Source organism: Palaemon carinicauda, chromosome 3 (genome assembly GCF_036898095.1).
Source record: "Palaemon carinicauda isolate YSFRI2023 chromosome 3, ASM3689809v2, whole genome shotgun sequence".
Taxonomy (NCBI): domain Eukaryota; kingdom Metazoa; phylum Arthropoda; class Malacostraca; order Decapoda; family Palaemonidae; genus Palaemon; species Palaemon carinicauda.
Window position 1 is genome coordinate 75946486 of NC_090727.1, and position 27793 is coordinate 75974278.

The following is a 27793-nucleotide window of genomic DNA, read 5'->3' on the forward strand; positions in this document are numbered from 1 at the left end:
AAGCAGTCACGGCGTATCCTGATTGGCTTACGTTGAGGTGGGAGCAAGCAATCCCACTTGCGACTGCTAATTAGAAGACGTGACAAGTGCTCAAGTGTTCCATCAAACTTTGCTACTTTAAACCCAACGAAAGGATTGATAGACACTGGTCCAAGGTCGAGTCCCAAGGGGTTGCTCCCACCTCCATAAGGAGTTCCATAAGGGCCATAACCACCTCAAGTTGGTAAACTTCCACGAAGTGTTTCTCTTTCGTTCGCGAGAGAGTGCACTCATAGAGACTCCTCTTCGGAGGTTTCTTCTGTTGCTGTTGCTGTTGCTGTTGGCCTCCCTCGCCGTAAGGCCCACCGTCCGCCTCGTCGTAAGGGCCTCTCATATCCCTATAAGGGTGCTTGAGGCGCCTTTTTGGATCTCCGTTTGCAGCCTACAACTCCTTTTTCTCGATCTTCCGCCTTGGTGCAGATGGACAGCAGTCTGATCTCGTCGTCCGACGGGCAAAGGTCTTCCCGACGGACAACGGTCTTCCCGACGGACAGCGGTTTTCCGACGGACATCAGTCTCCCGGCGGACAACGATCCCTTCTGGGCAAAGGGTTGCCCTCACGGGGGTTCTTCCCTTGCGTGTCAGGGTTTCCCTGCGCGCCCTTCTTCTTTGCGCAGGCTTCCACGCGTAGCCTTCTGCTCGTCAGCAATCATCAGCTCCCCAGCGATCATCAGCTCGTCAGCGATCATCAGCTCGCCAGCGATCATCAGCTCGCCAGCGATCATCAGCTCGTCAGCGATCATCAGCTCGCCAGCGATCATCAGCTCGCCAGCGATCACCTGTCTCTCGGCGATCTCCGGATCGCCCACGTGTGTTACAGCCGGCACGCCAACGTTCTCCAACACTTCTGAAGGAACATGGTTCGCCAGCTACTAGCTCACCTGCGGATGCTGATCGCCATCGCGCAACCCTCAACTGCGGATGCTGATCGCCATCGCGCGACCCTCAACTGCGGATGCTGATCGCCATCGCGCGACCCTCAACTGCGGATGCTGATCGCCATCGCGCGACCCTCAACTGCGGATGCTGATCGCCATCGCGCGACCCTCAACTGCGGATGCTGATCGCCATCGCGCGACCCTCAACTGCGGATGCTGATCGCCATCGCGCGACCCTCAACTGCGGATGCTGATCGCCATCGCGCGACCCTCAACTGCGGATGCTGATCGCCATCGCGCGACCCTCAACTGCGGATGCTGATCGCCATCGCGCGACCCTCAACTGCGGATGCTGATCGCCATCGCGCGACCCTCAACTGCGGATGCTGATCGCCATCGCGCGACCCTCAACTGCGGATGCTGATCGCCATCGCGCGACCCTCAACTGCGGATGCTGATCGCCATCGCGCGACCCTCAACTGCGGATGCTGATCGCCATCGCGCGACCGCACACCTGCGTATGCTGATCGCCATCGCTCGACCCTGCGCATGCTGATCGCCATCGCGCGACCCTCAACTGCGTATGCTGATCGCCATCGCGCGACCCTACCACGCTCGCCCTTCCTACCACGCTCCTTCGCTCACCTTCGTTTGCGTTACCGCGCATGGGCGCTTCCACGTTCGCCCACGCGAAAATCTTTGATTTTCCGTCGCGCGAGCTCCAGGGCGATTGCGACCACGATTCCCAATGGGGTTTTCGCAGCATGACCAGCCTGGCGAGTTCTTCTGGAGCGTATTTCCAGAACACGGCCTCACCCCGTAAACGCAGAGCATGGCACTTGCAAGAATAGGAGAAACTTAAGGGAGATCTGAGCAACACTCCTCTTTCCTGAACCTGGGTTAGCCCTTCCCCGTCATTCCCTGGAAGGATTTTTGGCGGGGGGGCTTTCTGTTCGAGATTTTTCCATCGGACAAGGGGTGACTGCTTACCTCTTCCTCTGGGAGCTTACCAGGTTCTTTCCCTCCTCGGTTACGGCCCGAGGTTTGGTTCAAGGAAGCTACAGGAAGATCAAGGGTACTTTCCTCCTCTCGAGCTCAGGCACCTTGGCCTTTCGTCGTTAAGTATCTAACTTGCGGAGAAGCTCGATGTTGTACCATCTGGACGCGCTGACTGAGGGCTTCCTTCGGGTGTCTCATCTGTGGAGGTCGACGACCTCAGACACCCTTCCATCCTTGAGAAGAGTTTGTTTGTCCCCAAGGACAGAGACTTAGACAGCTGCTGTGCGGAGGAAATCGACTTCCGGTTTCACTCCTCCAAGGCGCTTTCTTCCAGACTCTGCAGGGCTCCAGCGCCCTTTTCTTTCAACCACGTCGGCCTAAGTTATCGGCTACGACAACTGGGACAAGGTGTCCAATTGCAGTTTCCTCCTGTCAGGAACAAATGGCACGGGAGACTCCCCCGGGGGGGCATAGTCCTAAAAGGAGTTCACGAACTCTAGGATTGCAGGTTTTTCGCTGGGAGGATGCTTAAGGTTACTCATCCGAATGACAGCTTCCCGATGCCCATTCCCGCACAATCTCTGTGATTAGCCAAGGATATCGCGCCTGCCGTCTCTGTCAGCGAATTCAGTGTCTCTGAACCTCTATGCCATAGCGTCAGCAGAGTTGCCCGGTTGGGCAGAATGATCCATACCTTAGGCGAAGGTCTTCCTTAGGATCAACGACGGCTTCACCACCGGCCCCCTCAGTCGATCCTTTCTTGTAAGGAGGGATCTGAGAGGGGATGTCCGTAGTCGACCTTTCAGCCCTGATCAAGTTTGTCGAACAAACTTCGGCCAGCGTAGACCAGCAGAATCGATCAGACTGGTAACGAGGCAACAGGACTCCTTAAACCCTGGATCGGAAGGACGGGTACTTTCAGTTTCCATTCCATCCATCTTCCAGGGTGCTCATCGAATTCAGCCTAGACTGCAAGTATTCCTGCTTATGATGCAGTGTGGCTATCCCGCCGTGGCATAGCAGGTTTGTTTCCCCAGAGAACTCTCCCTGCCTTCCTCTTGGCCGCTCAGGTGCAGGCTTCCGCCTCCTCTGCTGTTTGGAGGGCTGGTCAACTCCGGTAGGCTCGGGTTCGACCTTCTTCAGCACCGGGACAAGCTTCCGGATGCTTACCATGAGTGTGGGTTCATGGTATTTTGCTTGGAGCCTTCTCTTCCTCTGCCTCAACATCTGGAGTATCTGGCCATGATATTGAGTCAACGGCCTTACCACGTTGGGAACCCCGCTTCTCGTCCGTCCAGCGAGGTTAAGCAACGTCGGTACTTGGATGGGTGACCACCTGGGGACGCCAGATTCTGTTACTACATCCTCCGAGCCTTCCTTTCGGTTGACTGTGGCAAGACTGAGGAGAGTCGCAGTACCTGTTCTCAGTCAAGCAGAGCTTTCAGCCCTATCTTGGAACGTTTCCTATTTCTCCTTTCCTCATTGACCCGTCTATAGTCCGAATGGTCGCCTCAGGATAAGTTCCATGTGGGGCGATCCAAGTTCCGGTGGCTTCAGGCAATGTTTAACCGGACTCCCTGGCCCTAGGGGACCAGCGGAACTATTAGACTTGCAATGGGTGTTGACCTATGGAGCCTCTTGATGGTAGTGGATATTCTCGTCCTTTCCCCACATTCTTGATGCGGTTCTCGGACTCGTCAAAGGAAAGGGGGGGGGGGGGGCATGTTCCGGTCCAGGCCTATGGTCAAGACCTGAAGGATACCTCTCCATCATTCAGGCAGGCTTAGGGGCCTTAGTCTGGCCCCTCTCCAGATCCTACAGCTCCTGCAGGGGACGCATTTTCACACCTTCACATTTTGCAGTAGGGATACCGGGATGATTGAGATTCTCTCAATACCACCATCGGCTCTCTCATTCCAGGTAGGGGAATGTTTCTCTCAGACTATCCGAGCAGAACCTCGTAGAGAGAGTATACCTGGGGGTCTTTGACCTTGGGTAACCAGCAAGTGCTGGTCTGGGGGACCTGATCGCGACAGCTTGGAACCTCAAGCTTCCGCTATTCTTCCCCCCAGTCTCAGACCCCGAGACTCTGGGAAGATGCATTCCGGTGATGGTGGGACAACTTCGACGCCTGTGTCTTCCCTCCTTTTTGTCTGTGGACAATGGGTCTCAACAAGACCAGGTTGTCTGTCAACCTTTCAATGGGAGAGCTCCCCTGGGACTATGCGCAGAACGGTTTCTGGACCCTCTGCTTCCCCTGACGGAACTCCCGGGAGAGCTTCTCCCACGGCGCAGACTACTCAAGCAACCACACTGCGACATCTCTCCCGAACCGGGGCGTCGCTTCGGCTTCATGCCTGGAGACACTACGCTTCCTCCTCAAGAAGAGACAACCCGCTACAGTCGCGGTACGGAGGTCGCGTCATCTGCGATAGTCATCCACAGGGGTCTCCCAGGCAAAGTGAAGAGTCTAAGGTGGTTGGTGCCGTGGGAGATATACCTCTTCCCTTGAGGCCTCTTCTCCAGCATAACGGTCTTATTGCCTTTCGGCGGGAGGAAACTCCTTTCCGCTCTCGGCAATGAAGCCTGTCGCTCAGCCTTTCCCTGACCTTCAGGCTTAAAGGAATAACTTTTTCCTGCCCGCTGGATCTATCCTCGCTCATGCGAAGCTACGATCGTCCCTGCCCTAGTCGGAGGAAGACCTCCAACTTGGAGCATGGCTCGGACTTTTAGTCCTTTAAGAGATCTTCTCAAGACCCTTTACGACAGGCCTCGGATTGTATTCCGCCTTGGGTCTTCTGCTCACTCTGGCCACGGCCAGTGTGTAAGCAATCTTCTTGGTCTCTTACTACTCCCCCCTTTCTAAGGAAGAGGGGAAGGCAACATTCAGGCTCGCTCCTGAGTTGTTGGCTAGACTCAGAATCTGGGGGTCCCGGCCCTTCGGTCCGATTCATTCAAGATTTCGAGTCTCCATTCTGTATCTGATGTCCCAAGACCTTCTCTTTCTTGCCAGTAAAGGAATCGAGAGGTTAGCGCTGGGAACAGCTGCAGTTTGTCCTCAGTTACAGCCGATTTGGGAGCACAAGGAGGACATGGGGGGAGAGTCACCAGTATACCTCTTCAGCCTGGACTCAAGGACATTCATCTCGACCTGTCTCCAGACCCTCCCCCGTCACATCGCCCTACAGCACGATGTTGGATACATCGCAACGTCCCTCGCCTTCAAGTAATACTACTCTGTGATGCAGGTGCTACAAGCTGGAGTCTGGAAGCGTCTAATGACCTTCGCAGCCCGCTTCCTGCAGGGCATGACCCACAGGAGTCTCGATACGTTTTCTATCGCTCTGTGGTGGCTACACAACAGCTGGTCTAACCTCAGGCTCCTTTTTGGACAGGTAGCAGAAGGTTGAGGGCATTGTTATCAGGTTTTAGTCTGCATGAACGAAAGAAGTATGTCTGGCCCTTACTTCTTTCTTCATCATCCCCTCTACGGGGAAGCAGCATCCTGGTCTCTGCATAGCTGACCTCGAACCTCTGCAGGTAAACCATGCTTCCTTGTGTTCCGAGTATTGAGTCAATACTGTCGCGTCCCCCATACCCTGACGAGGTGGTATTGGGATCGTCCTAACCCAGAGTTCCTTCTGGAACTCCAGGTCAACTGCCTAGGACGGGTCACACTTCTTCCTTCACACACAAGCTTACGTAGGCCACATGGTTCCTTGCGGAGCAAGGAACTTGTGAGGTGCAGGGACTCCTTTTCTCGAGTGCGACTCACTCGGATTCTGAGTCCCCGGGTAAAGCCAAAGCCAGTATGGCTGGGGACTTTCCACCCTTCCTAAGGGATAAGTCACCCTTTGTAAATAGCGTGGTTTGTATTTCGGTTACGGAACAAATGACAAATTCGAAGATAATTTGTATTTTTCCTAACCATACAAACCTTAGCTATTTACACATATTTGCCCGCCAGCCCTGTCCCCCAAGACAAGTCCTACCTCTAAGTGAAAGTGAGTATTCACCTGTGTGTGAGGGGGAGGAGGGGTAGCTAGCTACCCCCCCCCCCGCTAACTAGCGCGGGGGTAATACACCCTCGTTAAATTCTAATGGCTCGCCATTTCAGCTACGCTAAAAGGTAACCCTTTGTAAATAGCTAAGGTTTGTATGGTTAGGAAAAATACAAATTATCTTCGAATTTGTCATATTTAGGGGTATTACTTTCGGCGAAGCTGAAATGACAAGCCTTTAAAATATAGCAAGGGTTAACTACCCACACCGCTAGTTAGCAGGGGTAATGGGGTGTAGCTTGCTACTGCTCCTGCTCACACACCAGTGATTTAGCTCACTTTGCTTTTGGCTCGGATGGTGTACGGTCGTTGCCGTTCCTCATCCTTCTCTGTTATAATTGGACTGCCTTTAATTCTTTTGTGATTTCTCTTTGTGTTAGTGTGTATGTTGACTTCTGCGACCATGCGCACCTGCGGGATCTTCATGTCGGCCGTGGAAACTGATTGCAACACCCTTTGTCCCACCTGCAGAGGTCAACGGTGTGATAGTGGTAATCAGTTTATTGAGTGTCAGGAGAGGTCTGCCTCCCAGTGGGAGAGGTTCGTGCGACGACGGAAGAAAAAGTCTAAGCGGGATATTTCTCCTTCGAATGTTCCTTCGAATGGAAAAATAGCAAGACCTCTTCTCCCATCTCCCGACCTTCCTCCGGAGCTCCTACTCGTTCGGCCTCTTCCAAGAGACCGTCGAGGAGTACCGAAGACCCTTTTAAGCAAAGCGGCCCCACCTTTCCCCCAGGGTGAAGCCTTGTCTATGTCTTCTCTTTTTGAGGTGTAGTCGTCCTTTGGGCTTCTGGGTCCACCCTTCAAGGACTCCTTGCTGCAGCTCATCCTTCGTGGTGTGAGTGTGCAGCCGTTGTCGTCGACTTTGGTGGTGAATCCTCTTGGCTTGTCGATGTCTTGGTGTCAGAGGTGTCTTCTGTGGCTTCAGCCGATGCCCCTGCCCCTCCAGACTCTCTACCTGCTGCTGCTGACTCAAGTTTCCCCAATTCCTCATCATCCTTTGAGGGGGAAACTTAGTCCTACTTTTGTCTCTCCTACGAGTGTTTCTCACCCTCGGTGGAGTTCTCTCATAGAGACTCCTCTTTGGAGGACTGAAGCTGCTTATGATACGCTTGCTGACCCAACTGTCCCTAGAGAGCATCCCTGTCGCTGAGCTCTCCCTCTGTTTCACCTAAGAGGTCGTCCTTCACCATCGGTGAAAAGACGCCTCTTCGGCTCTTCAGCCTTGTCATCGCAGCCGTCCCCCGCAAAGGAGTCTCCGCTTCAGTTGTCTCCTGGCCCTCGACCTTCCTCATTCCTGGACCTTCTCCCGATGACGCTGCTGCTAGTCCTTGGACTTCGGTCCTGGACCCTTCTGTGGATCGTTCGCGATCTCCATCGGTGGATGTTCTCCCTTCTAAATGGCACATCCATGTTTCTGTTCGTCCTACCAGCTGACTTACCGACCTGCCGTCACAATTCTTGTTTCCGGTACAGCCTCTTGAGGCCCTACCTAAGTATGCAGCTGCACTCCAATGTTCTCCAGCGCGCTAGTGCCCTGCAGTGCACCTGCGCTCACCAACATCTTGTCAGCGAAAGCCTGCTCCTTCATGCTTTCCAGAGCGCCCACGCTCTCCAGCTCGTCAGCGTTCTACAACGCTTCGGTGTTCGCTTGACTTACAGCCTTCTCCTGTTCGTCCTCAGCGCCCTCCAATACCCCAGCGGTCTCCAGCGCAGCCTCGCCGTTCCAGTGAGCAGCCAACCTACACTCCCAGGGGCAACAGCCCTCACCAAACACACAGTGCTACTGCTCTACCTCGGTCTCCGGATTGCCAACACTCTCCTGGGCGCAAGTGCCGGCGCTCTCTATCTCGCCAGCGCTCACCTGTGCACCTGCATTCACCAGTAGTTGTTCTCCAGCAACCTCCTGCGCAGCGCTGAACTGCGCGCCAACACTCTCCTGTGCGTTTGCGCTCTCCTGCTCATTCTAAGGAGACTGTGCAACACACAGAGCAGCGTCTTACTGCGCGCCCGTGCTCACCTGCGCATTCTAGGGAGACTGCGCAACACCCTGTAAAGCGCATTACTGAGCACCAACGCTTTCCAGAGTGCCAGCGCTTTCCTTCGCACTTGCACTCGTAGATCCAGCGTTAGCCAATGCACCAGCACTCACCATTGAGTAGGTTCTCCAGGTAAAGGAACATCATATCGTAAAGACCTCAGCATTTTCTATGATGATTTTCTCTTGTCGTGCATACAGTTGGCCTCCTGTACCATTTGCTTCATTCCCTAATGATGCGTATTGTCTCTTGAAAAATGTAATAACCATTTTTAAATATTTAACTTAGCCGGTGAATATATAGCTGCAACTCTGTTGCTCGACAGACAAACTGTACAGAAAAAACTCGCCAGTGATCGCTATACAGGTTGCGGGTGTGCCCAACAGCGCCATCTGTCGACCAGATACCAAGCTCTATGTAAAAAAAGACTCAATTTTCTCAATGTCGACGTGTCGACAAGACGTACATTACTCGCTGTTGCTAAACTGGAGTTTTTCACATCTTATTGGTGAAGTACTATATTCTGGTTTTGAGCTTTCGCTGTGCAGGGTTTTTCTTCAAACAAATCCTTGAACTCTTTTTTTGTATCGGATTCATTGTTGATGACTTAGATCGTTTTTTTGGAATTTTCCCTTGACCAATTCAAAATGGCTGACCCTTCACAAGTTCCCAAATTTAGAAAATGCAATGCTAGGGACTGTTCTAGGCGTCTTCCGAAGGCTTCTATCGACCCTCACACTGTTTGTTCCAATTGTCGGGGTAAAACCTGTCAATTGGAAGATCGGTGTGAGGAGTGCGTGGGCCTTTCGGAATTCGATTTTATCGAATTTGAAAAGTACACACGCAGGCTAGAGAGAGATAGAGTTAGGAGAAGTTCTTCTAGGTCTATTGATGTTTCCTCTCCTCATGCCCCACAACCTATTCCTTCCCCTGTAGTGGTTGTTCCTAACCCCCCTCCTAGTACTCAGGAACCTTCGATGGCTGACATGATGCGTGCCATCCATGCCCTGGGGGAGAGAGTTGAGTCCCTTGCAAGTGACCGCAATCAGCTCAGGGCGGATGTTAAGGAGCTTAAGTGCCAAAGTGCAGTGGGAAGTGCTAAAGTGCCAAGTGATAGTGTTGTGAACAGTGTTGCGCTTGAGGGTTCGTCTGTTCGTGCCTGTCGTCCTCCTAGTCCGGGACCTCTTGCAAGCTCCCAAGTCCAGGGGAGAAGCAATGTCGCACGACGCATGGGTTCGAGAGGCTTTAATCAGCGAACAGACGTTCCCTCCATGGTATCAGGCGTATCTCCCCAAGATCGCCCCTACCTACGTAAGACGAGAGAGCCCATTTATACCTCGTCGTCTGAAGGTGTTTCTCGTAAGAAACTTTGGACCAAGGTCTCACGACCTTTAAAACGTAAATCGGTCCCTTCAGGACAAGTCCAACGTCCCGGTTGTAGCCACTGGGTCAGTTCGGACTCGTTGCCGTCATCTGATGACTGCTCACCGCCTAAGAGAGGCAAAGCGGTACCGCTTCAGGCACTAACACCGTCTGTCGCCGCACCTGCTCCCGTAGACCCTAAATGGGCTTTGCTGCAAGACATGCAGTCCAAGCTTACGTCTTTGATGCAGGACTTTCATGCGGAGAAGGTTGCTGCCGTACCAGTAGCGAGTGCAGTACCTAGCCTACAACCTTCCAAGCGATCGGTTGTGCGTCCTGTTGACGCTGAGGTAACCTTCTCACGTATACCAGTTGAGGGGGTTCCTCCACCGATGCGATCCAGTGTGGGTTGCCAGCCGCATGTTGACGTTAAGCGACGCACGAAGGTGGTTGTTGACGTTCTGGACGTTCAACAACCATCAGAGGTGACTTGTTTTGACGCGGTGCGTCAACCTCCGCAACCCAGTGTGGTTTCCACTGCGCAACCCAGTCGGTCTAGACAGTCTCGGGTAGACGCTGTGCGTCCTCGCGCTACCATGGTTGTTGACAGTTCACAGACTGTGCAGCAGTTCCATGACGTTGCGTCCGGCTCCGTCACGCATGCACCAGTGCGACCGGACTCAGCGAACCAGACGTTACCCCCTCCGTTGCCGTTTCCTCATCAGTTTTCGGATGAGGAACTTTCTGATGATGATGTTGCTGCACATCAAGATGATCAACAATCAGAACTGGACGAGCCTAAGTCAACTCAACCATCTTTGGACTTTAGAAAAGTTTTGGCTATTTTCAAAGAGTTGTTTCCTGACCAGTTTGTTTCTGTGGCTCCTCGTTCTCCGCCTTCAGAGTTTGTTTTAGGCATGCCTTCTACCGCACCTGCCTTTACTAGACTCGTCCTCGCACGCTCGTCTAAGAGAGCTTTGCGGGTGATAGGAGACTGGTTAGAGTCCAAGAAGAGTTTAGGGAAGACAGCATTTGCTTTTCCCCCTGCTAAACTCTCTTCTAGATCGAGCGTCTGGTATGCCACGGGAGAAGTTCTCGGCTTGGGAGTTCCTGCCTCTGCCCAGGGCGACTTCTCAAGTCTTGTAGACTCTCCCCGCCGCCTTGCCATGAGACGCTCAAAGATTTGTTGGTCATCATCGGACCTGGACCACCTTATGAAAGGAATCTTTAGGGCTTTTGAAGTCTTTAACTTCTTAGACTGGTGCCTAGGAGCCCTGAGCAGGAAAATCTCTTCGACAGATAAAGAGACTTCTTTGCTCATTATGTCCTGCATGGACAAGGCCGTCCGTGATGGGTCCAATGAGCTTGCTGCCTCATTTGCGTCCGGAGTCCTGAAAAAGCGAGAGTCTCTCTGCTCGTTCCTGTCTGCTGGAGTTACACCATGCCAGAGATCTGAGCTTCTCTTTGCTCCCCTTTCCAAGTGCCTATTTCCAGAAGTCCTGATAAAGGAAATAGCTGCTTCGTTAGTGCAGAAGGACACTCACGATCTAGTTGCGTCCTCAGCTCGCAAAGCTCCCCCTTTGCCTACTTTGTCTGCTAGACCGAGGATTGACACTCCAGCGTCTCGCTTTATTCCGCCCTTTCGTGGCAGAGCCTCCAGCAGAGGAGGTGCTCGTGCCGAAGGGAAGCGAGGGAAGAGGAAAGGATCCAAGTCCTCTAAGGGCAGAGTCTGACTGCCCGCAACTTCAGACAGCAGTGGGAGCCAGACTCAAGAACTTCTGGCAAGCCTGGGAGAGAAGAGGCGCAGATTCACAATCTGTGAAGTTGCTCAGAGAGGGGTACAAAATCCCTTTTGTACGCAAACCCCCTCTAGCAACGTCTCCCATCGATCTCTCTCCCAGGTACAGAGAGGAAGAAAAGAGACAAGCCCTGAAACTGGAAGTGTCTCTTTTGCTAGAGAAGGGAGCGGTGGTCAAAGTCTCGGATCTTCAATCACCGGGATTCTACAACCGCCTCTTCCTGGTTTCAAAGAAGACAGGAGGGTGGAGACCAGTGCTAGACGTCAGTGCTCTGAATGTCTTTGTCACAAAGACGAAGTTCTCCATGGAGACCACAAAGTCAGTCTTAGCAGCGGTCAGAAGGGAAGACTGGATGGTCTCCCTAGACCTAAGGGACGCCTACTTCCACGTCCCCATTCACTCAGACTCCCAACCTTTTCTGAGATTCGTTTTCGAAAATGTGGTCTACCAGTTTCGGGCCCTGTGCTTTGGTCTAAGCACAGCTCCTCTCGTGTTTACGAGGCTGATGAAGAATGTAGCCAAATTCCTCCACTTATCGGACATCCGAGCCTCCCTTTATTTGGACGACTGGCTTCTCAGAGCCTCTTCCAGTCGTCGCTGTCTGAAGGATCTCAAGTGGACTCTAGATCTGACCAAGGAATTGGGACTCCTAGTCAATTTGGAAAAGTCGCAACTGGTCCTATCCCAAACTATTGTGTATTTAGGGATGGAGATTCACAGTCTAGCTTTTCGGGCTTTTCCGTCGGCCCCCAGAATAAGACAAGCCCTGTTATTCATCCAGAACATGCTGAAGAAGGAACGCTGCTCAGTCAGGCTGTGGATGAGTCTGGTAGGGACGCTATCATCCCTGGAACAATTTGTGTCACTAGGAAGACTACACCTCCGTCCGCTTCAATACCATCTAGCTTTTCACTGGAAAAAGGACAAGACGCTAGAAGCGGTCTCGATCCCGATTTCCGAAAAGATGAAGTCTTGTCTGACTTGGTGGAAGGACAATATCAACTTAAGAGAGGGCCTTCCCCTGGCTGTTCAGACTCCCAACCACGTTCTCTTCTCGGACGCATCGGACGTGGGCTGGGGCGCGACACTAGACGGTCGGGAATGCTCAGGACTGTGGAACTCGAGTCAGAGGAACATGCATATCAACTGCAAGGAGCTGTTGGCAGTACATCTGGCCTTGAAAAGCTTCAAGTCTCTCCTTCGAGGCAAAGTGGTGGAAGTAAACTCAGACAACACCACGGCCTTGGCGTACATCTCCAAACAAGGAGGGACCCACTCACTGACGTTGTACGAGATCGCAAGGGACCTGCTCATCTGGTCAAAAGGTCAAGACATCTCCCTAGTAACGAGGTTCATCCAAGGCGACTTGAATGTCATAGCAGATTGTCTCAGTCGGAAAGGGCAAGTAATTCCAACAGAATGGACCCTCCACAAGGATGTGTGCAAGAGACTTTGGGCCACTTGGGGCCAACCAACCATAGATCTCTTTGCAACCTCGCTGACCAAGAGGCTTCCAATCTATTGCTCCCCAGTCCCGGACCCAGCAGCAATACATATAGATGCCTTTCTCCTAGATTGGTCACATCTGGATCTCTACTCATTCCCACCGTTCAAGATTGTCAACAAGGTACTGCAGAAGTTCGCCTCTCACGAAGGGACAAGGTTGACGCTAGTTGCTCCCCTCTGGCCCGCGAGAGAATGGTTCACCGAGGTACTTCGATCGCTAGTAGACGTTCCCAGAAGTCTTCCTCTAAGGGTGGACCTTCTACGTCAGCCTCACGTAAAGAAGGTACACAATAGCCTCCTCGCTCTTCGTCTGACCGCCTTCAGACTATCGAAAGACTCTCGAGAGCTAGAGGCTTTTCGAAGGAGGCAGCCAGTGCGATTGCTAGAGCAAGGAGAGCATCCACCATTAGAGTCTACCAATCGAAGTGGGAAGTCTTCCGAGACTGGTGCAAGTCAGTTTCTGTATCCTCGACCAGTACCTCTGTAGCTCAAATAGCTGATTTTCTCTTATACCTGAGAAAAGGACGATCCCTTTCAGCTCCCACTATCAAGGGCTACAGAAGCATGTTGGCATCGGTCTTCCGGCATAGAGGCTTAGATCTTTCCAACAATAAAGATCTTCAAGACCTCCTTAAGTCTTTTGAGACCACCAAGGAGCGTCGTTTGGCTACCCCTGGTTGGAATTTAGACGTGGTACTAAGATTCCTCATGTCAGACAGGTTTGAGCCGCTACAATCAGCCTCCCTGAAAGATCTCACTCTAAAGACACTTTTCCTGGTATGCTTAGCCTCAGCTAAAAGAGTCAGTGAGATTCATGCCTTCAGCAAGAACATCGGATTTTCGTCAGAAAAAGCCACCTGTTCGCTACAACTTGGTTTTCTAGCCAAAAATGAGCTGCCTTCTCGGCCTTGGCCTAAATCTTTCGATATTCCCAGCTTATCGGAGATTGTAGGCAATGAACTAGAAAGAGTCTTATGCCCTGTGAGAGCTCTTAAGTTCTATTTAAAGCGTACTAAACCTTTACGAGGCCAATCTGAAGCTTTATGGTGTTCAGTTAAGAAACCATCTTTGCCTATGTCAAAGAATGCTTTATCATACTTTATCAGACTGTTAATACGAGAAGCTCATTCACATCTGAGTGAGGAAGACCAAGCTTTGCTTAAGGTGAAGACGCACGAAGTTAGAGCTGTTGCAACTTCCGTGGCCTTTAAGCAAAATAGATCTCTGCGAAGTATAATGGACGCAACCTATTGGAGAAGCAAATCAGTGTTCGCGTCTTTTTATCTAAAGGATGTCCAGTCTCTTTACGAGGACTGCTACACACTGGGACCATTCGTAGCAGCGAGTGCAGTAGTGGGTGAGGGCTCAACCACTACAATTCCCTAATTCCATATCCTTTTAATCTTTCTCTTGAAATGTTTTTAATGTTGTTTTTATGGGTTGTCCGGAAGGCTAAGAAGCCTTTCGCATCCTGGTTGATTTGGCGGGTGGTCAAAGTCATTTCTTGAGAGCGCCTAGATTAGGGGTTTGATGAGGTCCTGTTGTATGGGTTGCAACCCTTGATACTTCAGCTCCTAGGGGTCGATCAGCATCCTAAGAGGATCGCGAGGCTCCGTAAGGAAGACGTACTTATAAGGCAGAGTAATCGTTCAAGTCGACTTCCTTACCAGGTACCTATTTATTTTGTTTTTGTTATTTTGATAACTTCTAAAATGAAATAAAAAACTCTTAGCTCATAAAATGTAAACATATATTACTGGTCTCTACCCACCATCCTGGGTGTGAATCAGCTATATATTCACCGGCTAAGTTAAATATTTAAAAATGATATTTTAATTATAAAATAAATTTTTGAATATACTTACCCGGTGAATATATAAATTAAACGACCCTCCCTTCCTCCCCAATAGAGACGCAGTAGGACGAGGAGAAAATTGAGTCTTTGTTTACATAGAGCTTGGTATCTGGTCGACAGATGGCGCTGTTGGGCACACCCGCAACCTGTATAGCGATCGCTGGCGAGTTTTTTCTGTACAGTTTGTCTGTCGAGCAACAGAGTTGCAGCTATATATTCACCGGGTAAGTATATTCAAAAATTTATTTTATAATTAAAATATTTTTCCTCCTCTTCCTGATATTTTTATCTCAAATCCAAACACAAGTCAAAGAAAGACCATTAGGTTAAATGGACAAACTTCATCGGAAGAATAGACAGTATTGCAAACATAAGATATAAGAGAACAAATATTTGTGTGTCCATCTGTTGCTGTATCTCTCTCTCTCTCTCTCCCTCTCCACCTTTTTCTTCCCACCTCTCTTAGCTTTCAGTTTCATGGTGCAAATTCAGCTCTTCCCCCTTCATTCTGATGCTAAACGGCCTCCCTGGCCCTAGGCTTTGGCAGTCAAGCAGTTATCATTAAGGAAATGAAGTTTGATGGTATTTACAACTTGATTAATTTCTCAGGAATTTTTGAGTCCACGGAATATGTCCTCTATCACTGCCAGTATGGGGTTTCTAGGACGTTGGATCTCATGATTATTACAAGAAAATTAATTTTTTTTTTTTAGAATATTCTAAGGAGATTAGTGCCAATCTAGGTCATGACTTAAGATTCAGGATCAGTTTTCTATAGCTTTAACTTGATTGCGAGTTCATAATAGCATTTGATTATGCCAAATGTTCTTGTAATGTGTAATGTTGGCTCTTCGCTCCTCTCAGAAATTACCACTCAGTTCGTCTTTCTCCTTCCACAGACTCTTTCATGAAACTCATGTGGGGATTTATGTCCTCAAAGCTCCAGAAAGATCAGACAAGACAGTAAGTCCTTGAGCCCCCACCACTGGCCTCTTTTGCTGCTCATTCATCCCCTGTCTGTCCCAATACTGAATGAGCTCAAACACCAAAGTATTGTGATACTCTTAACAGTATGTTGACCAGTGATAAGATTAGTCTATTGAATGCACGTATTGTGTATTTCTTCTGTGTGACTCTACTCATGATCATTATTTAATACCTTTCAAACTAACTAGTTATCTTTGTAGCTCAACCATTTTTAACTGGAAGACAATCTTGGGATAGACTTTGCCAAAACTAACTGTGCAAAAGGCACAGTGAGTTATCTTGTATCCTCTTCTTGTGCATTGACACAACATTTTTTTTACCTGATGGTGTCCTAGCTGATAGAAAGGTTCCTTTTCAGTGCATTGATGATGTGTCAAACTTTGTCACAAGTTTTCTTACCTGATGGTGTCCTAGCTGATAGAAAGGTTCCTTTTTAATTCGAATTCTGAAGGAAAGTTCAGACTTCCAAAGTACGAAATGATACCTTACTTTGAAGTTCTTCCTAAATGAATATATTTGCCAGTTGGACTATAAAGAAAAGGGAATGTTTTGTCTGTAAAGTTGTAAATTGACTTTGAATATTTCTCCTAATTTTTGCCTGCTTATTTGTATGTAATTGAAGCATATTTTGTAATATTCTCTTATTGTAACAAATAATTACTAATTTCAGATATTGTATTTTTAACATGCATTTAATAATTGAATAAATTATTTTCACAACAATTTTCATATTTCATTTAGACTTTAGATCCTTATCACTTCAGTATTATTAAATGCACAGGTCTCTATACAGAAAGTATTTAGGATTTAAGATATTTATTTCTAAATCTTGAACATTGGCAGTTAACAAATGAATATTCAAAGAAGAAGAAGAAGAACGTAAGCCATGGTGCTCTAAAGTCACAGAGGCAAGTGGCTGAAAGTTAGATTTTATTCCAATTCCTTCATAATAATGTAGGGGACATGGCTACACTGTTTACTCCACATTGGCTAACAATTTAGGTCATTAGTTAACACTATGTTTACTCCAACAAATTAACGTAATTTTGGTTTTGTTTACAAAAGTAACATGATTTTGTTGACGATGGATCTTGAAAATTTGAACTTGTTAGTCTCTGATGAGGTCAAGCAAAATTATATACACAAAAATATTAATATTAAAACCTATAATTTTTCCTCTTTTTGTTCATAATATTTAGCAAATACTTTACTGTACTCTGTACCTATGATCAGCAAAATTGTTTCTTTATATTTCAGTGGTATGCTGTAATGATTTAAACTGCAGTCTGTAACTGAATAAACAGGAATTCTTATGTTTTCATATACACACAATATTTGGCTCCCAAACTTTGGAGAAAGGTTGACTCAGCTGGGTGAAATGTATAAAGCTATTAATGTAAAAGTTAACTAATTCATGATTTGTTCCAATACCTAATACAAACCTCTTTGATCTTTACAGTGGATATGTATCTTAGAAAAAGCTGAAAATTAGCCAAAAGACTTTTTAGCAAAGTATAACCACCAACTGCAAGTTAGCGAGGGGTACACTAACCACCCTACTCACGCAAACACCAATGGTATAACGTCACTTTTAATTTTGGCTCAGTAGAGCCTATTACTTAGGAATAATACAAATTGTCTTAAAACTTTAAAATAAAGATTATTTTTCTTTATCAGGAGTGAGTGTATTGTGAGGCTCGACTAAGTGGGTATGTCCTGGCGCGGAAGGTCACCCTTGTGGCACTTTCATGTCAGCCTCGGAAATGGATCCTCATGCCCTTTGTCCTGTGTGCAGAGGTCACTCCTGTTTGTAGGAGTCTCCTTGGGATGTTTGTCGGGCGTGGCCATCCTCCCAGTGGTTGCTGTTCGGTAGTCAGCAGAAGGCCAAAAGAGACACTTCTCCTTCGGGGTCATCCCCGAAGGTGAAGAAGTTCCAGTGTCTTACTCCATTGGCTCGTTCCATCCAAGCTGACTCTGTTCAGTTGGTTTCCTTTGGGGATTGGTCGAGTAAGAGTGGTGGCTGCTTGAACCCTGAAAAACCTTATGGTTTTGAGGACACTAGCACTTCCCCTAGCAAAGTGAGAGCTGCGGCCTTTCTTGTGGCACTAGGGATACCCCTCTAAGGAACAGCTGCTAGAGGTTCTGCCCTTAGGGACACAGCTGCACCTGCCTCCCCATGGGTTGACCAGTGTCGTCTTCCTTGAGACAAGGTAATTTTCCAAAGGAGCATCTTGTGGCCCAAGCTTTAGCAACTTCTGCTTCTGCTCTTCCACTCTTTGTTTGTCCTGCCTCATCACTCGAATGAGAACAGTTGTGGATTAGTACAGACATACTAGCCAATATATTAGGCTTCAGGAATGAAAATACCACAAGTACGCTCTACCTTAGTAGGGCGCAGTTGCTCGCCATCGCACTGTACATCGACAGCAAGAGAATAAACACTGGTACTTGCCACCTTACCTGATCACGCCTCTACAGTTGCTCGCCAATGTTCACTTCACTTTGGTGACAATCTCTGCTCTACTGTTCGCCCTACTTACTCCATTAGCAAGGGTGCGCTTGTTTGCAATGCTCATGTAGAGCGTACTCGCCTTCCTGTGAAAGCGAACATTCTTGATGAACATGACAGGTCAGCTGGTTGTGCTTGCCCCTTCCTTGTTACACTTGAGAAGTGAGGGAAGCATGTGAGCAGTGCTCCAATGGATGCCCTTTCCTTTACGAAGGATACACCCTGGTTCGCAGAACTTGTGACCCAAGTACCTTCTGTTGTAACCCCCCAGTTACCCTACACATTCCTTTTGAGGCATCAGAGTCCTCTGGGAAGACTAGTCTCCTTTCATACCCTAGATGCAGTAGCACTACTGTACTGCAAGACAGGCGCCTCCTCTGACGGCCCCTCTCCTTCCTTCCCCTCATTGGTCATGCAGGTATCAACGGTACCTGGACTCGAAGGCCTCCAACACCTGCCATTACCCTGAGTGGGAGAGAATGGGGAATTATCCTGTTTACGTCTCAGAAGAAAATAAAAGGACAATGACATTCAAATCCACCACAGACAACTCTCATCACCCTAGAACTAGCAGGGGCTAGAGATGGACTTGGATGAACCCAAACCTCTCACTCTAACTGCAGAAGTAATAGTTTCTCCTCCCATACCACTGAAGGTCGTATAACCTAAGGAGGCTAGGAGGAAGGAGTCGTCTTTGCTTCTCGGGAGAGAGATAGGACACTTGACCATACTGAAGAACTAACACTCGACATCTGAGATCCCAGATTCTAAGAAAGGCATTACTGATCCCAGATTGGCCTCTATAAGACCAGAGGACTGTGGCTTACCTCCTAGGTCTCAAGTCCTGCTAGGACCATCTAGCCAGGACCATATTCTTGAAGGAGGGTGTCCTTCAACTGCTGCAGATCTGAGGTAAATCTTATTTTTAATACAGTAGTCTTATCTTCTAACATTATCATGGGTTCACACACCATTTATTGATGGAAAACCCCCACATTCACAACAAATTACAAAGGTTGTAAAAATAAAATAAATAAAATAAAATGAAAAATAATAGCGAAACTTTGAGTGGCCTAAAAATATATTAAAGATACTCCGTTGAAGAGGTTATCATATTTAAATATACTTATAGGGACCCAATCAACAAATTGGTACTAAAAACGTTTTGCCACCAGAGGTGGTACTGATATCTTGTCTGGCTCATGGACTATTAAGGAAGTACCTAAGATTCATCCTGAACAACCAGATGTACCAATTCAAGGTGTTGTGCTTTGGCCTGTCCTCAACCCCCCAGGCATTCACGAGGGTCTTCTCCCTAGTGGCAACGTAGTCTCACAGCAGTCATCTACTTCGTTACCTAGACGATTAGCTGATTCTCGCAGACTTGATGGAGATCCTTTCCCTTCATTGAGACAAATTCCTTGAGTTTTGCCATGATCTGGAGGCTGTAGTAAATCATGAGAAGTCCTCTCTGCAACCAGCACAAGACCTGGTACATCTCGGGATGTAACCTGAGATCTTGATGCTCAGACTACTGAGAAGAGTGAACGATGTTCCTCTTCAGGATTAATATAAGTTTTGAGTTTGCCTTAACTAACATAATCCTAGTGTGCTCACCTGCATCATTGTCTGTTCCACTTGGCAGAGGGTTGTTACGATCGCATGATCTTGCAGTCCTTAACCACTGTGGGGGATTATTAAGCCCACATCGTACAGGAAGGCATGGAAAAAGGAGAGCTTTGGGCTAGAAGGAAACACCATGTTTTTCTTAAAACCTCTGATTTTATTAGAACAACTAAACTCTTAAGTAAATATAATGAGACTTACATTAAGCAAAAATAGTTATAAAATTCACACTCATAAATATGATGACTTGTAAATATCAAATACTAAGTTAATTGTACTTCAATATACACTTCAAGTAAGAGAAACAATTAAATATACAACCAAGAAAACTAACAAAAAAAACATTGGAACATGAGTTATAAAAGAAAATGGTAGTGCTATTTCAGACACTATAAGGAAACTCCTTTCAAGTGAATAAGCAGAAGACACCTTTCTAAAGTCAACATCCTCCCGGCAATAGGGGACGAAGCCACCTATTAAAGAGCACAACTTAGACCTTATCTAAATCATACATGGCAGAAAATTACATAATAAAAATTAGTAATGTAGTTTTACAAAATAAACACATTAAGCTTTGCTTGACATGCACAACTGCATGTCTTACAGTGACTATTATAAATCTAACTTAGTAGGAGGCTTAATTACTCTACCAGACTTAGACTTTGGAAATACATCCTCATCACTAACAGTATGGACAGGCATTTGAGGATTATCACATACATCTCTATCAAAATCCTCACAGGGTGCATCAGTAGTAATCAAATCTTCAGATCTACCTACTTCAAGATTATACAATCTTTGAATGGGTCTAGTCATTTCTCCCTTTTTAGTTTTGAGCCTTACACTTCTTACAAGTCCATCTCTACCTTTAAAAACATCTACAATAACCCCAAGAGGCCACTTCAATCTAGGGAGGTTATCCTCCTTTATCAACACAAGGTCACCCATAGACAAATCACATTTTCTATTGAATCCTTTAACAACTTGAGGCAAATTGGTTATATAATTGTTACTCCAAATTTTCCAAAAATGTTCTAGGTTCTGGTTTCTTAAAACTTCTCTTTCATTCAAGTCCCTGGAAGTCACCTTACATGGCTCAAAATTTCTTAAGGATTTACAGTGTGGAGCTCTTCCTAGGATAAAATGTGATGGAGTGAGATAATGAATGGAATCAAGTTCATCACTCACATAGGTCAATGGTCTGGAATTAATACAGGACTCTATTTCTACTAGTATAGTTTCTAATTCACTCTTACTTACATAGTTCAGATTCAGTGTCTTTCTCAAGGCAAGCTTAACTGACCTAATAAGTCTCTCCCACCAGCCCCCCCACCAGGGAGCACGAGGGGCAATAAAGTTCCATTTGGGAGCCAAGTGGCCATACAGCCTTTGTACTTCATACCTAGCAGCTACAAAAGTCTTTGCATTATCTGAATATATAACACTAGGTAAACTTCTCCTGGCAACAAATCTTCTTATAGCCAATAAGCAGTCAGGCAAGGATAAAGATTCTGTAAGCTCTAGGTGTACAGCTCTTACAACACCACAAGTGAACAACAATACATAAAATTTCTTACTAGGACAATCAGCACAAAAGAGGGGGCCTGCATAATCTAAGCCTGTTACATCAAATGGTGGAGAAGTCCTTACTCTTTCTTTAGGTAATGGAGCCACAGGCTGACTACAAGGTTTTGAATTATGCTAACGGCAACTTAAACATTCCTTTATTACTGTCTTAGCTAATCTCCTCATTCCTATAATCCAAAAGTTATTTTGTAGGGATGAAATTACGGTATCCACACCTGCATGCTTTAAAAACCTGTGCTGAAATCTGATCAACAGTTTAGCAAATTGACCCTTTGGAATTATGATAGGATGTTTAGTGTCATAGTCCAAGTTAGAAAACTCAAGACGTCCCCTAACTCTTATTAAGCCTTTATCATCTAGAAAGGGGTCAAGATTTCTTAATTTAGACCATTGAGGGATAGCCTTTTTACCCAAAAGTACCTTTATTTCTGCAGAAAACACTTCTCTTTGGATGCAGTAAATCAACTTCAACTTAGCAAAATCGATCTCTTCAGTAATGAGAGGGCCTGCCACTTCGTTATTACTATTTCTACAATTTATGATAAATCTTAAGACATAAGCTGTAACTCTTAACACCTTGCTTAATTTACTGTATCGGTCTAAATCTATCAAAGGGTTGTCTGGCACGCCTTGTACATTAAGACAGACAGCAGTACTTTCTATGCCTATTTCATCTTTATACTTAACTGGGTTACCTTCCCTTTCCTGGTATTGGGATTCTTTTAACATACTAGGCCCATAGAGCCACATAGTACTATCCACAAGCTTGTCTGCCAACAGACCTCGTGTTATCAGGTCAGCTGGATTGTCCTTACTTACACAATGTTGCCAGCAACTTGGAGGTGTTAACTCTCTGATTTCCTTTACCCGATTAGCTACAAATAGGTCCTTCTTACTAGCATCTCTTTGAATCCATGACAGAGCAATGGTAGAATCTGTCCAACACCTAACTCTAACACAGTTATCTAGGTTAAGGGTATTCTTCACAAAGTTGACTAATCGTGAACACAAAAGACATCCCATGAGTTCTAACCTCGGCAATGTAATTGTCTTTATGGGAGCAACTCTTGACTTAGAGGACACTAATGACACCTTGTATGAGCCGTTCTCCACAGGCACTCGCAGGTACACACAAGCCCCATAGCCCTTTTCAGAGGCATCACCAAACCCATGTAGCTCCATATGACTAAGCTTCCCCCAGGCCTTTGGTGAAAAATAACATCTATCTATCTGATAATTCTTAAAATGCTCACTACTAAGGAACTTTAGCTTCAACCCTGATGGCATTTCTTGATCCCAAGTCAAACCCAGTTTCCAGAGTTCCTGAAAAAGTATCTTGCCATACATAACATATGGACTTATTAACCCTAAAGGGTCAAAAATCTTGGCTATCACACTAAGGATACTTCGCTTAGTACAGACTACTTCTACAAAGGAATCTGAGTTTATGCCATCAAAGGAGAAACTGTCCAGTGAGTTACACCACTTCAGGCCTAATACAGTATTGGGTTCATCAGAATTTATAAAGGGTACCTTGTTGTCACATAACTGAGAAGTAATTAGCAAACTATTTGATACAAGTTTTGTAAGGTCCATACTAGCATCAGCTAAAATGCTACGGGCTTCACAAAATTTATCAGCTGCTTCTACAGCAGAATCTGCACCACTCAACCAATTGTCTGTATACATGTTAGACTTCAAATCTTGCACTACACTAGTTGGGGGATACTTATCCAAATGATGTTTGATTGTGGCATTTAACAGAAATGGGCTCGCTGTGTTACCAAAGGGTACACGTGTGAATCTCATGTGCCGTATTGTACCATCGTCTCTTGGCCACAAAAATCTATGAACATCTCTGTCTTTCTCTTGTACACTAATTTGCAAAAAGGCCTTTCTTATATCAGCTGTAACAGCAATGGGCCAACGACGAAAACGAATGAGCACCTCAACCAAGTCAGGGTTGACTGATGGGCCTGAGGACAAACAGTCATTCAATGATACACCATTGTAACAAGAGGAAGAGGCATCAAACACAGGTCTTATCTTAGTACTTGAACTACTTAACTTAACTACCGGACGATGAGGCATATAGTACACAGGATTCACACCTGAAATTTCCTGCCTTGGTACCTCTTCTATTATGTGATCAGACTCATAATCATCAAACACCTTTTGATACTCTTTCTTAAGCTCCTTATCGTGTTCTAACTTAACCATTAGCCTACCTAACCTTTTATGGGCTATGACAACATTATTTAAAAGCCTTTCCTTAGCAGAATCATCCTTCCATGGCAGTGCAACCTCATAGCGACCATTCACAAACTTCACAGTACTCTCAAATTCTTTGAAAACTTTGGTTTCACTATAACTTTCAACTAATTCCCTAGGCTTAACCCCTACAGTTTCCAAATACCAAAACTTACACAAATCTGAATCTGAAACAGAGGAGATACACAATAATTGTGGTACAGAGTAGGTACAAGAATCATTGGTTTTATACAGCCTGCCACTCAAGACATAACCAAAGAGAGACTTCATGGCTACGACATGGTTAATTTGGAAGGCATCTACAGGAGAAATCAGTGTCCAGTAGAAATCTAGACCAATCAGTATATCAATCTCAATGGGAGAATCATGGTGGTAATCATCAGCTAATACAACATGAGAAAAAGAGTTAAGCACTGAATCTGGTACAATAGGCCTAACCAAGGATTGACATATTCTGGGAATCTCCGCAGCAATAATACGTACCACCTTCTTGTCAGAGTCCCACAACTTTAACTCATAAACATTTCTGTGTTCATTTTTTCCACTACTATGACCACCAAAACTAGAGTATGGCATAGGTGCACTAGTGATCCATTGTGGTTTACATTTCTTCACAAATTTGCTACTAATATAAGACCTGTCTGCACCATTATCAAACATTACCCGAGCAGTGACAACAGTACCATCACTACCACTCACCTGAACTTTGGCAGTTTGTAAAATGGCACAGTTACCACCTTGCCCTGTTAGAAGTGCCACATCGCCAGGCTTTTCAGTGCCAATAGCATCTTCCTTTGCTTCATTTTCCTCCTTCTTAAGGTTCATTTCCAGCCTAACGCCACACATTAAGGTAGAATGGGCACCGTTACACTTTGTACACCTTGTACGAGCTTTACAGTCTCTTGACATGTGTCCACTCTTCAAACACTTGAAAAATAGGCCTAAACTTCTTATTTTTTCACCTCGCTCCTTTCCACTCAATTCTAGCACACCATAACAGTTTTCCGATTTGTGCTTCTTGGCACAGAAACTGCACATTGTGTTTTCTTGCTTGGACGAAGCATGAAGGGCTGCGGCTGAATACACCTTGTCTTTAGAACTCTTATTTTCAATTTTCTTTACTTCAATACTACTCTTTCCCTTAAAGGCTTCAGACCTTTCTAATCTTGAAATTTCCTTGTCTAAGAATGTCAATAACCAATCTAAATCACTCTTATGTCCATCACCATCCCTGGCCCACTCTAGCCGCAGTTCACTTGGCAAACGGGAGAGGATGATAGGTGTAAGAAACACTTCACATTGTTTTCCTGTGATTCCTAGCGCCTCCAAACTGCGGATGTGTATTAGAATGTCATCTCGTAATTTCCACAGCTGTGCCACACCTTTGGGTCCGCTGACATTAATGTTGACCTCACCATTTAACAATGCCTGAACATGAGCAAAAATAATCCTTTCTGGCTTGTAGTAGCGTTCTTTCAGTAGTTTGCAGGCAACCTGGTAATTAGCACTGGTATGAGCTAATCCCTTCACTACATTCCTGGCATCTCCCTCCAGCAAAGACAGCAAATAAGTGAACTTACTGATCACTGCATCGATGTGGGAATTATATTGATCCCAGAAGGACTGCCATTGGGTCACTTCACCACTAAACTTCGGTAGCTCCAGCTTGGGTAACTTGACATTGGTGATATCTGACTCTCGAGATGAAGACTGTCCACTTATACTGCCAGCTTTAGAACCAGGTGCTGCTAACTTCCTTATCTGGTCTTCAGCTGTATCCTAGGCTGCACACTTACTGTTCTAAACTCATGGGCTTCATCCAAAAGTTGTTCTAGTTCTTCTTCAGCTACCTCAATTTCTATTGCTTCTTGGACTTCATCCAACTTAGCTAGTCTCTGGTCGTATTCCTTGATAGCATACTCAAATTGACTAATAGTTGTGGTGGAAGACTTCAGAAGGTCACTCAATGCCTTGGAAGCTCTTGTCACCCACCCTCTACATGTAGTCCTAGTCTTCTTTAACTTCTCCATTATCTTCACTGCACAACTTACTTATTTTCTTAGAGGGAGTGTTCCCGGGTCTGGGCACCAAAATGTGGGGGATTATTAAGCCCACATCGTACAGGAAGGCATGGAAAAAGGAGAGCTTTGGGCTAGAAGGAAACACCATGTTTTTCTTAAAACCTCTGATTTTATTAGAACAACTAAACTCTTAAGTAAATATAATGAGACTTACATTAAGCAAAAATAGTTATGAAATTCACACTCATAAATATGATGACTTGTAAATATCAAATACTAAGTTAATTGTACTTCAATATACACTTCAAGTAAGAGAAACAATTAAATATACAACCAAGAAAACTAACAAAAAAAACATTGGAACATGAGTTATAAAAGAAAATGGTAGTGCTATTTCAGACACACTATAAGGAAACTCCTTTCAAGTGAATAAGCAGAAGACACCTTTCTAAAGTCAACAACCACAGTTATAGGCAGTGGGCCTCATCTTTTGCTAAAAAGCAAGACTACAAGACAGCAGATGTCCTTTTATTCCTTTCTTCTACACGTACAATATACAGTAGTAGTATTCTTACTCTCCTACCACAGGGCAAAAGAAATCTTAATGTATATATTTATCAGATTACCCTCTTGTATCTTATTCATGATGTTACTAAAATGTTCCATCATCTTTGCATTTCTTCTTTTAATGATATGTTTGACCCATCCCTCCTGTTGAGTGATACTTTCTTCCTATTTTCCTTACTCAAGGATATTTCATCTATATAATTTTGTGGGCTGAATTACCCTAAAAACAAGTGTTACTACTCAGTCTTTTCCTGGGATGTTCTGTCTCATCTCTTCCCGCTCTTCTTTTAACTTCACTGCCTACACTTTGGTCCTCATCTCAATCTACTTTGATTTCTTCATTTCCTCTCTGAAATTCATGTATAAATACCTTCTGCTTTTGTATCATCCTTTCTGTATCATATGTCTCGTCCAAACTCAAAGGTCTCCTCCATCTTGTTACTCTATACATCCCTTGGCTTTTTTTTCCAGCAGTCTGTCATTCATTTTCCTTCTACTTCATTGGTTATGATAAATGAAACTTAACTCTTGGGATTCTTTCCCGTTGATGATTGCGTCTCAAGGATTTTATTCCTTGAGTTGACGACTTGATTATACTCAGGACTCCATTGGTTGAAGGTGAATAACTGTTGCCAGGGACTTACCTTTACTGCCATGGTGTAAGACTTCTTTGAGGTCTTAGGATATAAAATCCTTTAGAAAGGAAGTCTGTTCCATCTGTTCCATGTCTGCTGATGTGTCGACGGATGCACACGAGCAACTTGCGTCTTAGCGAGTGTTGTTGATTCAACATTTCAGCCTCACTTATTGGAAGCAGTTGCCTTGCGACCAATCGTCAGACTTGGTCAGTGATCGAATCGCTAAGCTTTGCCCTCTGCCACTAAAGTGGAAATTAGTCTTTCACTTGAGATATATACTTGTCTCTTTCTCCCTCTAAGCCTGCTGAGTGCTAACCCTTCGGGGATTTCAGTAGATGCAGTCGCTAGCGCAACCTGCTGTCCTTGCCTGGTAGTTCATGTATCCAGGTAGCTCAGAAGCATTCTTACGTTCCAACACAAGAGCGCTCTGGCTCTTCAGAGTCACTGGGAGAACCTGGCAGCTGTCCCAATGGCCAATGGTGTTCAAGGTGAAAGGTAGCCTTTCACCTGAGAGTTTGCTTTATGCAAGCAATCTCTCACCTCCTCATGACGGTATTACAACTCTAGCAAGCCTTGATCATGGTGCCAAAAGTGAAAGCTTTTCCTTTTACTTGAGAGTTTTTGCTTAAACTTTGAATGGTTTAATCTTTGTGTCATCAAGAATCTGTTAACTTAGTCTTTAAATTGAAGAACCTCTCTTCGTAGATTATTCATTTTGTGAAAACATTTAGCCAAATGATTCGGAATTTAACAAGTTTTTCAGAGGTTGTGTCAGCCATTTTTGCTTAAATTCAATGCCTATCGTATAGTGGCTAGGCTCCAACCACTTGGCAGGTAGAGCAACTCTCGCTTTGACTAAACCACAGATCAGTACAGTCGGATTACTATGCTGCCATTGACCTAAACAGTTTGTTTTTCTTTCTCTTTTCAGAGTGATTGTTCTTGGTGGCTATTGATGGAGACTCTATGGGCGTACATGGTCCTGTGCTCTGGTAAACCTGATCTGAATTGTGGCCAGTACAATAGAAAACCAGAAATGGATCTTCATC

The 27793-nt window shown here is 45.9% G+C and overlaps 1 protein-coding gene across 1 annotated transcript in view; it reads right to left on the minus strand.

Annotated features, from left to right (window-relative positions):
- LOC137632429 (uncharacterized) overlaps positions 1-25640 on the minus strand; it is a 67827-nt gene extending 42187 nt beyond the window's left edge. Inside the window, 3 exon segments of the mRNA XM_068364364.1 lie at positions 20286-21341; positions 21480-25293; positions 25296-25640. Of these exon segments, the coding sequence (XP_068220465.1) occupies positions 20286-21341; positions 21480-25293; positions 25296-25548 (5123 nt within the window). The 5' untranslated portion in view covers positions 25549-25640.
- Between the last annotated feature and the right edge of the window lie 2153 nt (positions 25641-27793).